The sequence below is a fragment of the Erigeron canadensis genome, chromosome 4 (assembly GCF_010389155.1).
Source record: "Erigeron canadensis isolate Cc75 chromosome 4, C_canadensis_v1, whole genome shotgun sequence".
Classification (NCBI taxonomy): domain Eukaryota; kingdom Viridiplantae; phylum Streptophyta; class Magnoliopsida; order Asterales; family Asteraceae; genus Erigeron; species Erigeron canadensis.
The window spans coordinates 22,431,481-22,443,243 of NC_057764.1; the positions used below are offsets into that span (position 1 = coordinate 22,431,481).

The 11,763-nt window shown below is 32.1% G+C and overlaps 1 protein-coding gene across 1 annotated transcript; it reads right to left on the bottom strand.

Moving 5' to 3' along the window:
* Positions 1-8,020: 8,020 nt before the first annotated feature.
* On the bottom strand, positions 8,021-11,763 carry LOC122596135 (box C/D snoRNA protein 1). The gene is made up of 5 exons (XM_043768659.1): positions 11,453-11,763; positions 10,283-10,487; positions 9,503-9,571; positions 9,268-9,400; positions 8,021-8,813 (listed from the first exon to the last, which is right to left on the bottom strand). The coding sequence occupies exons 1-5, from the start codon at positions 11,712-11,714 to the stop codon at positions 8,274-8,276; spliced, it is 1,209 nt and encodes a 402-aa protein (XP_043624594.1). The 5' UTR covers positions 11,715-11,763; the 3' UTR covers positions 8,021-8,273.

Consider the following 11,763-nt stretch of genomic DNA (forward strand, 5'->3'; position numbering starts at 1 on the left):
GAAAAAATAGACCCTTAAAATAATTTCGTCTAGGTGCCAGTTATGAGAACATCTATCTTTAACTTGAACATTGTTCTTTGCAATTTTAGAGCATGTGATAAATTTTGATACAATTACTCAGACAAATAAAACACTTTCTTTAACTTCTCTTTTTCAACTTCGTTAAAAATCAAAATAACTGAAGATTTTTACTTTACCAATAGAAAACTTTATCTCAAAACTAATGCTCCCAACATAAGTAACATATTTCCAAAGAAGAGGCTTATGACAACGATGGTGACATTTGTATGTATAATGTATTTTCTGTTTATTGTTACGAGTATTATTTAGGAATAAAACTATAAATATACCTCTAAAAAATTACATTGTACCAAAATTGGAATGTGGGCAGTTGCCCACACTGCCCCCATTGTGGAGCCGTCCCTGTTAATGCATATACAATATGTAGATCTTATCTATATTTTTCTATATAAAAATTATACCCTTATATTGAAAGTTTACAAAAAATATGATATGTGAATTGACCAAACTACCCTTGATGAAGTAAATTACCACAAATTCTTATTATTAAATTACACCATTAGTATCTTATATTATAAAATATTTCTACTACCCATTTTAAATCAAACACTTCTATATCAATTATATACACCATTTGACGCTTGCCGCTACAATTACCATCCGTCGCCACCATCACATTACCGTTATCGTTGTCGCATTACGCGGATATCATGTTCGTCTAATCTAAATTATAATGTATGTAAAGATGTAAAGGGTGGGAGTATATTCCTATTGAAAATATAAATGAGCAGATTGGATAAGATGTATAGAGTTAGTGGGGCTTGGCATTGGGGGGAGCCAAGATGACTACAAACAAACAGGAAATGTCATAAACAGTGGAAGCAAAGCAAAGGGAAAACCCATGTTTCTTTCATGTGAGGATTGTCCCCCTTTAGTCTTAAACCCCACATCATGTGACATTTTTAACAAATTAAACTCTAGCTTCCCTACTTGTTTGTATTTCCCTTCCATCTACTAATTAAGATTAATTAGATTGGGGCCTTCTTTTCCCCTTTTTCCAAACTTTGAGCCTTTTCCTTCTCTATCAAAAGTTGTGGCTTTTGTCCATTACTTGGCACTCACTTACATGCAATCACTTTACAGCCAGTAGCCACATCTTCAAATTATACATACATAGTGATACTGATACATATATATATAAGTATATAACTTCTAACAAAAAAATAGTATTGTGATTTGTGAGTGTTAGTTGGTTCACTAGTTTAAAGAAATGACTTTCATTTTATATATGGAAAATGATATACGTGTATATGCCTAATTTATATGCCTAAAAATAGGTCTACTTCATACATTACATGATACATTTATTTCACTCATTCTTTTTCATCATCTTTACCTTTGATTTTGCCACATGGTTTGATCTCTCTTTTAGGCCCTATCTTTAGGCATATAAATTAGTCACATTAATCATTTTTCTCTATATATTGACATACATGATTTACCATTTTACTACTAGCACGGTAATCGTGCAATACGGCGGTGGTCATGACGGTGATGGTATGATGGTGCGACGACTGTAGGTGGTGAAGGCGGCGTCGAGTGGTGTAGATAATTAATGTAATAGTAATTGATGAAAATGATAATAGAGATAAAGGGCTGACAGTGTAATTTAATCATTAAGATATTTTGGACAATTTCTTAATGTAACTTTCAACATGAGTTTTTTTTATTAGATAACACTAGCACTGTACCCGCGCAAATCGATGGTGTTCGTGACGGCTACGGTGTGGTGGTGGGGGACGACTGTTGGTGGTAGAGGCGGCGTCGAATGTAATATAATCATTAAGGGTATTTTAAACATCCCCCCATGTAACCTTCAATATAGAACTATTCTTTTTATAATGTTAGTTAGATATAGAAGTATTTACCAATAAACTAAAACAAGATTGAGACGTTCTTAAAACAACATGTGGCGTAATATTTGAATGACACATGTCCTTTTAATTTACTTATTTTATTAAGTTAGCTTTTTTAATTGTATATAAATTCAATTTTTTTTAGACTTACAGTTAAACTCTAACTCTTGACTTATAGATACAAAACACATTATAAACTTATTTGATTGATGGTTTTTCCGTTAATAAAATTGTCTATTTTTCATTCTTAACTCCTATTACTTGTAATAAGTTATCTATCATTACTTTTTATTATAATTTAGCTTCGATCATAGGTTTACTTTAACCACAATTTATTTCATAATCACGAATCATGTAAGAGGCCTATTCAAATTTCTTTATGACACAATTTATATAACTACCGTACCTTGTACGGGTATTACGACTAATAGATATATATATATATATATATATATATATAAATTTATCTCAAATACTTACATTTATCTTTACTAAGAAACCAAAGACACAAACAAAAAATCACACTGATGTTCACATTGTGGTATATATCACTAAGTTTATCATTTTATAAACTATGAAAGTAGGATGATGCAATTGACAGAATTAAATTTGTAATATGTAATTTAATAATATAAATAATATTGAAGTTCTACTTTTATATTATCTTGCATATGTTACTCTTGATAGTTGAACTTATATCCTTCCAACTCCCCAAAAATGCGAACAATGTCAGTGTGAGATACATAAACTATGTTGTATTTATGATTTATCCTCTGAAATTACTTTTGTATAACCTTGGTTTTTAAAGTTTGGCTAATCAATTTCACTCACATATTATCGGACCAAACCAAGCAAAAATTGATATGTCACATATATGGATTACAATGTAATCATTACATATGCCAAAAAGGCAAATTAATGTAAACAATCTTGATACAACTTTTTTAGATCACGTTATATAGAAAGTTAAACGTGATAATCCTAGCTATGACTTGTAGATATATTTGAAAATGATTAATAGTTAGATATTGCTATACTTGAGTGATTAAAGACTATTCAATCATAATAAAATATGCGTAGAAACATTCCAAAGTTTAAATGCCACTTTATGGATCTTGTGAAAAGCATATCTTCACTTCAAAGCATAAAAAAGTCACTTAAGAAAAGTGATTTTAGTCAATGAATTGAACATGCCCAAAACTACAAGTTTTTGTAAGTAGTGTGAGTATGTAAATGATAATATTATCCTTAATTTCGACTTTCCATCGTGAATTTTTAGCTTTCATTTAATTTATTTATGATCAAACGGAATTCGACTTGGTTAATTAGCTTGCTCTGTGATGGTGTTAATTTAGACGTGTATGTGGTGACAACATAATGTACGCGATATGATTAAGTCGAGGACTTTACTTATAATTAGCCGAATTATCTTTTATTTATTTTAGAGAACTTGTTGACTAATTATCATAGATTCAATCTCAATTGTCTGTAAAATTCTATTCAGATATAGGTGATATATCCGGGTTATTCTTGTAATTGTTTCTAAACTGTCACCCTATCCACTCACTAAATTATATCTAGTGAGTTCGAATTACAAACCTTTTGTAAGAACATCATATTGACCACTATATTAGTTTGGAGGTGGGTATGAATAACATTATAACATATTTCACCACAAATAATGTATACTATTAATATTAAAAACTAATTAGATCGAAACTAGAATGAAGGTGATCTAGTGATGGTGAGAGAGCAAATTGGATACAAATGAATCATACAAGAATTTTTTTTTTTTTTTTATTTTTAATCTGCTTTCCTTCATCCATATCAAACACAAGTTGTTCTGACACATTTAAGAAAAGTATTGTTGTCATGTAAGATGAATATGGACATATAATAGGTTTTTTTTTTTTTTTTTATATCACACTGTTACCAATCATAGGCTTATATGATGCACATTTCAATGTCAAAATCCCTTCATATCTTTTAGTCTTTAGCAATCAATATAATATATATTAAGAATAATGATAAACCAATCTAATTGTTGAGCTTAAAGATATGTCTAATAGTAAGAGTAAGATGATGACATGTAAAAAAATCAGGGGGCAATATTAGGAAAAAGAATTAATGTAATCCACATGTCAATATCTTTAGGTTTTAAGTTAATTTTTAGACATATGAGTTAGATTGATTAATCATTTTCTTTAATAACTTTAAACAGATTTAAAATACTTAAGCATGTCACAAATTAAAAATAGCATTTGGGCCCACAAAGTAAAAAGGCTAGGCCCAGAAGATAAGGCGTAAGTCTTTTGAAAACATGCGTATTCTTTGGTTTTTGTTAACGAAGATAGGAAAGGAAAAGGAAGAGAAACAAATCAGCCTAATTTTGAGAAGAAAAATGTTGATACAATTTACATTATAAGACTATCCGGAGTGGTATTGTCGGGGATTGGGCTACTTTCACCACGTCATGTCATGTGGCATTTGAAATTGCCAGAAAAAAATGATAGGAATGGAGTTCCTATGGGTTCCCTAAATATATATTATTCTATATTTCTTTACCTACACATAAATCTATATATATTACCAAAGTTATACAAAAAGACAACCAAAAAAAAAGAAAGCAGAAGTCAGAGAAGGGAAAAAGACAAAAATGAAAAGGAAAACAATAGGAGGAAAATTGGCAACCTCTCAAGATCGCTCAAATGGTGGATCGTCTGGGAGGATTGGTGTAGGCGGCAACTCGGGGGCAAAATCCGGTGGATCGCCGGGCGATTCCGCCCACTCCGGATAGCCTAACTTCCCCTCCTTCTCATCCCCTTTCTTTTCTTTTCCACTTTTTGTAAGTTCTTAAGAATACATTTTACAAATTTTCTCTTTCCATTCTTTTTCTTTCTTCATTAAAAAAAATTTTAACAATAAGTTTTGATGATAAAATGAGATAGTGGAAGATTAGTACTTGGTAAACAAATTTTAGAATAAATATTACTGGTGACAACTTATGAAACTTGTGTTAAAATTTTGATTAAACCTAAAAGATTAAAAAAGTAAACTAGAACATACTTTCATAAGTTTAACAACATACTTTCATAATGCCATTTAGAAACTTTAACTTTTCTTTGTTCAAAAGATATAATCCATGGTGAATGATTAAAAAAAGCCTTTTATGATAACTTGATTAAGAATCAATTGTTAATGGTCCAAAAAGGCTAATGATAACTTCATCAATGATTACTTATTAGACCACACGAATCAAGACTCACCATAGATTAATTAGGAATTCTCATAAGTAGGACCTAATTAAAAGTGAGCTTTTTGTTGTATTTGTAATCGATTAATTGGATCTTGTTGCATAATAACTATCCAAAGTTTTTACATGGTAACACTTTAATACAATTATTAATATGTTCAAAAAAAAAAAACAATTATTAATTATGAAATGTTGAACGCGAAGTAAGAAAATGAATGTTGGCATTAATTTGTACGTTAAGCATAGGCATTAATGCATTATTATGAAAACATGTTGTGTAATTTTCCCTTTTGTTTTGCAAGATTAATTTAAATCACAAGTTATCATTGTAAAACTCGGCCTACTACGGTCACATTTCAGTTATGTTCTTGGCAACGTGAGGAGTTCCGAATGGGTGATTCATTCTTTTTTTGGGTAAGAGGGTTAGTAGCGGATGTAGGAATTTATAATAAGGGGGGCATGAATATAATTACCATAAGTCTTTAAGATTTAAGCTTTATGTCTATTACAATGAGCCGTCAAAATTATAACCAAACAACAACAAAACTATAACTAACGATAAAACAAAGACGACTTGCAGCAAAAAAAATGCGACAACTTTGTAAACAAGACTAAATAATAACACAAATATCAATAAAAAAATGTCATCCACAAAAGTTTTTTTTATTAAAAAGGTAACATCATGAACAACAAAAAGACATTAGATACTAATTAGAGCTAAATTTTCTTCTTCCATAAGAAGTAAGTTATGGAACATAGACACGACATGAACAAAAGAAAAGGAAACTAACAAGTAATAACAATTGCATATCCATATCCAGCAAGTAAAAACGTTCAATATCTTTTTCTTTTTTGGAAAAATAAAAAGTTATAAAATCTAACTAGAATATACGAGTAAGGGGTGAGTTATTTTGAGAACTCCTAAAAAAAAAACTCAAGAACCATTCTGGACCACACATTATTTTCCTCTTTATCTTTATTATTAAATAATAAAATTCACCCAAATCATTCAAAATGTTCTAACTCACAAACCGTAAATCGTTAGACGAAACAAAAAACATGGTAGTCTTAAAATTTCATCATCTTTCATTAGAGATCCAATTCGATATACTTTTGACGACTTTTTAATTTTCGTTTTCTTTTTGGTAGTTACGCATAACTCACACATGTGTAGGTTGAACAAAAATTATGATTCGGAACGTACTTCGCCCTTAAGGATATTCATAAACCAAAGCTAGTGGGGGTGATAGGTCATAGAGGGTGACAGGTCATAGAGTGATAGGTCATAGATGGTGACAGGTCATAGGGGGTGACCAGTGAGGGGTGATCTACCTAACGGGCTCCGCCCTTAGCTGCTATTCCTCCGCCATGTACTGACGGGCTCTGTCATTGACCTTCATTATTGTGTACATATGTTCATTTACTAATTTACATGTGAAAACAATGATCTTACGCATGTCTACACATGTGTAGGATGAATGCGATGGGGAAAAAAAAACAAAAATTAAAAAGTCGTCAAAATTATATCGAATTGTATCTCTAATGAAAGAGGACGAAATTTTAAGACTACCAATGCTTTTTGTTCCGTTTAACGATTTATGGTTTGTGAGATAAAACATTTTAAATGATTTGAGTGAATTTTCTAATTTAATGGAAGAGAGAAGAAAAATAAAAGAAAATGAGTAGTCCAATATTATTCTTGCGTTCTTTTTATTTGTAAGTTCTCAAATAACCTTCCTCTATACGAGTAATATCTAATGCTAACCTAACATTTTAATAATTCAATTTAAATTCATATAAGAGAATCAGCCAATAGTAAGGGGCAACACCCATATAAAGTGAGGACATCATCATTAATAGCTTAATATTTTGAAACGAATTGCACTATATCGTCATTACTATTTGACCAACCATAGGGGGCATTACCCCCCGGTGGTAGAATGTACCCCGGTAGTATTAGAACCATTTGATCTAAGTTTCTTTTTTTCCTAATGAGATGATATGAGTAGTCGACATGAAAAAAGTGAAAGAAAGATAGACAGAATTTATAAAAAAAAAAAGAATGAGACATTTTCTAATATTATTTTTTTTATCATAAAAACCCTAACCCTATTTTAATAAATAGCGGCCTATGGGTGATTTATTCTTCTACTACTATCACCTAAACATTCTTAATTAGAGATTTGTTATGACAATTGTTGCCTCAATGTATGTTGTGTTATGATAGAAAATTCTTACTAGTTAACCCCAGAATTACTTACGCCCACGACCAAATGTTATTACAATCACTATGTTTTCCTACATGTCATGCTTTTTGAGTTGTGAGATATAGAAATGTGCTTTTCTTTAAGTCAAAACGGGTTAGTATGGATACCAATTAATATTAACACTTGGTCACTTCACAATTAGCAAAGTGAACAGGCTTTAATATGGTTTAAAACGGCCCAGGTAACCTTGGCCCAATCCTCAAACATATACTAGTCCACCGTCCACGGGCTGTATCGTCCAGCTAGGCAGACTTTTCCAAACCCAGAAAACAAACGTAATTCTAGCCTTCTAGGATATCTCCTGTCGATTTATTTTTTAGTTTCTCTGTGCATGTTGATTCAAAGATCTAAATAGTAAAATGTGCCTAAATCATATAAAAAGGGAATTTTTTTAATGGGCCTTATGGACTAATTTGATACAAGAAAATGTTAAAAGAAAATGAAAAGAGGTCGAGAAACAGAGAACCCATTTCAAATAAACTACTCTTGACTTCTTGAGTGGAAAACAGGCTTTGTAAAAAAGAAATTTTTATGAAAAAAAAACTAGTATTGAACCAGTAACAAGCTACAAAATATTTGATGAAATTTATAACCAAAAGAGAAGTGGATATGTTGTTTACATATATTGGAGGATACATCTTTTGACAAAAGAAACACTAACCACAACATTATCACCCCTCGTACATCTCATTAATACAAAGTTTCGTTGCATCGACCACTATAACTTTCAAAATAATACTCTTCAACTTCTTAATCGTCATTATCAAAAACAGATTTGAGTTTTAACGAGAAATTGGGTCACAATTTGCCAAAAGGCTAATCTGACTCAACTATCTCTCCTTCCTCCAACTCTTCTTCGACAGTTAAGTCACACCCTTTTGATGGTAAATCATCACACAGACCCTCAAAATCAAGAAAATCATCAGGGTTTGTTTCGGAGATGAGACTGGAATAAACGTCTATCAACTCGGGATCAAAATCAAAATTGACCAGGTCAACAATTTCATCTAGATTATCATTGTTGGTGGAATCGATAGACTTGTGAACAAGCCCTTCTTTTATATCGGTTTTTCCATGTGATTTGTGCATGAGATCCAAAACATGAGGATCTGCAGGATTGTGATCTTTAATTTCTTCTTCCTTGAAGAACACGCCTTTCGGTTCTGGTTGAGTATCATTGCCTGTGTCTATTTTAGGATGCAGTGGACGAGTGACGATGTCTTTAACAACCTCAAAACTTGGGTTATGTGAAGGAAGGAAAACATGAATGACAGGATACTCTATGATAACTAAATTGGCTAACAGCTTGCGTATGGGGGCATGTATGTCCAACTCGCGAAATGATGATCTCGGTTGCTTCAAACAAATCCAATTATGAAACATTAGATATGTGGAAAACACCAATATAACACAAATCCACAGATCATAGAAGTAAATAACTAGAGGGGGCAAAATGTGCAGGTCGGGTAATTTTATCCAAAATATTAAGATTTATTTTATAAATTTAGTATGTTAAATAAAGTTATCAATATGTTACTGTTCTAACTAAAATCTAACTTTAGAATGAAACTATTTAGGATGTTTTACACATACGCAACTCTCGACCATTTGACTCGTATCCTTTGCAAAAAAAAATATTTTACCCTGTTTGACCCATTAGAGATAAGATGTATCCCGAATGAAATTGCCACCTCTAGTCGGACCAGCAAGCTAAATTGGTCAATCCTATATTCCTATGAGCGGAAACATATACTGTGTAGCTAAAAAACAGAGCAAACAAGACCTCAACAATATAAAAAGAGAAAGAAACCTGTGGGTTTTGGGTAATATAAAATTTGAGAGATTCCACTGGCTCGATACAGAACGGTTTCAATGGACGATTTAATGGACCGGGATTTAGATGCTTCTGAATCACCGAGCAGAGATTTGAGTTTTCATGAACCCTGGCAAGTACTCACTGTGAGAAACTTGGATGCAGTATAAATCAAAAGACCAAATGCCAATCACTTGGCATTTTTTTGCAAATTAAATACTAATAAGCTTACCCATGGTCAATCAACTTAATATCAGCTGAATGGAAGTGCCATTCAATAGTCCAAGAGATAGATTTCAACCTGAAAAAAATCAAAAACGTCCCTTAATACTAATGTTGATTCGAAAAACCAAGAAGATAGTGGTGACCAACAGATCATGATTCATGAATATAACAACTCAAAACAAGTAGAAAAAATATACCAACCAAATGATGCTTCAATCACTTCTTTTTGCTACTAATTCTAAAACAAAAAGTCATTTGTTATTTATCCCATAAGGAGATCATATTGACCTAATGATGGTAAAGGGGGCAAATGTCAAACACCACATATGGCCAAAAAGTAGGATTACACAGAAAAAGGTGAAACAGTTTCCCCTAAACTAAATGTTGCTATGCTAATGATCATCAAGGATAAATATGTCAAAAAGATATCAGTGGTTAGCTAAATATAAGAATAGGTAAGCACCAAGTATGTACAAATGATCAATGCGCAAATATGTCAAATAACATTGTATGGGGGTATGGCCAATCATTAAGAATAAATTTGGCTAAATATAAGTTTTTGGCTAATTATTACCTGCTCCTATAGATCTTACCTGCTCCTTCTGTGCCCCAATGAAAAGGTCACTGTTCTTTTGTGGTGCTAATATCAATAACTTAAAGTGATAATGTCATATATTACAATTACTCTAATTAAAAATTGGATAAAGTATCATTTAGCATTAGAAGCACATTTTATAAATTAAAAATAAAAAATCAATTATAAGGAAGTGAGATGCAAAGAGATCACCTGTTGTTATAAAATGTCTGGTTGGTTTCCCTCTTTGACATTCCTCTTGGCAAAAACAGAAGTATGGTCCTCCGATGCCGAGCATTATTCTGCAACCTTCTAAGGTGGAACGGGGCCTCAGTCCCCAAGTATTTCCCACACAGCAATATTCTCCTTCTCTTAGCAGAATCAGCTATTCTCTTCACATCCTCAAGCATATTGTAATCTGCGCATAAATAAACAGATTTACAGTCATTAGTGTAGTCAACTCATTGACTTATAAACCAACAATTCCGATCCAAAGATGTTTGATCCCTCCTGAAAATGTATACTCCCTTCATTCCAAAATAATAGTCCAGCGGAACAAAAAACAGAGGTTAAAGAAAGATTATCTATTAGAACTTACTTGTACTCAACTTCGGAATTCAAACACAGTGGCAAGGTTTTTATTTTTGTACTGCATTGTAATATTTTCGACACTTTAGCAAAAATGTATGACTCTCAAATGAAGATCGCCATCAAACTAACCTCAAGAATTAATTAATAAATATTTCTTATTTAAATAAAGTGATATAATCGTTAGCATTTCAAGCGGGTATTTAGGAATGTATACTTTGAACCGGCTTATAATTAAAAAGTTGCATTCAATAATAAGAACTACTCACCCGACTTAAACCATTTATTTTTCAGTTACAATAAGTTAAAAACACACCAAATAGCTAAAAACTTCAAACTGCATTTTGGCTTTGAAAAATATGCGGCAACCTATATGCACTCCCAGAACAAACTATGGTGTTTCGGAATGCATACGTCTAACTGCTTACGGCTTATAAGTTGTGTTCAAAACAGGCAGTACTCACCCGACTTACATATAAGTTCAATTTTCCCGTTTAACGTGGCACCTAATAGCCAAAACACTTGAAACTGAGTTTTCGCTTTCAGAAAAAGCGATATGCTATACTCCGAATATCCTATTCAGATCCTCAACTAAACAACACAAGTACACACACAACACAACAAAACATGCAAGTGTAAAATAGCTAAAACCGAGGAAACGTACATTTTGCATTTATATAACAACAAAGGTTAAACTACAATATTTCAAAACCCTAATTATTACAGATTAATATAATAGGGAGGAAACAGTAAATTTAATATTTAAAGGTAAAAGAAAGAAATGGGAATTTATACCTGAAAGAAGGAGATTGTCATCAAACTTAAAAAGAGGAACAAACTCGGTTTGTTGCAACCGTTTACCGGTACAGCCGGTACGAAGTTTGTGAGCTTTGACACAAGGAAGACTACAGGAACGAATGGGGCAGCCAGGGCATTTGTATTTAGACTCATTTGTTTTACATTCATCGCAGGCAGATTTAGATATAGATTTTGGTTGTTGTTGTTGTTGGGTTGAGCTGCAAACAGCTACGCCTCCTCCTCCTTGTTGTTCTCCCATGGTGTTAAAAAAAGGTCTTGTCTAGGGTTTATGCCAATACCTTTCTTTT

Excerpts from the sequence above, each read along its gene's own strand:
- LOC122596135 (XM_043768659.1), bottom strand. The coding sequence starts at position 11,714 with ATGGGAGAACAACAAGGAGGAGGAGGCGTAGCTGTTTGCAGCTCAACC. Across the intron at positions 9,572-10,282 it reads CAGACATTTTATAACAACAG|GTTGAAATCTATCTCTTGGA; the intron begins GTGATCTCTTTG and ends GATTTTTTTCAG. Across the intron at positions 9,401-9,502 it reads ATTAAGTTGATTGACCATGG|GGTTCATGAAAACTCAAATC; the intron begins GTAAGCTTATTA and ends AGTACTTGCCAG.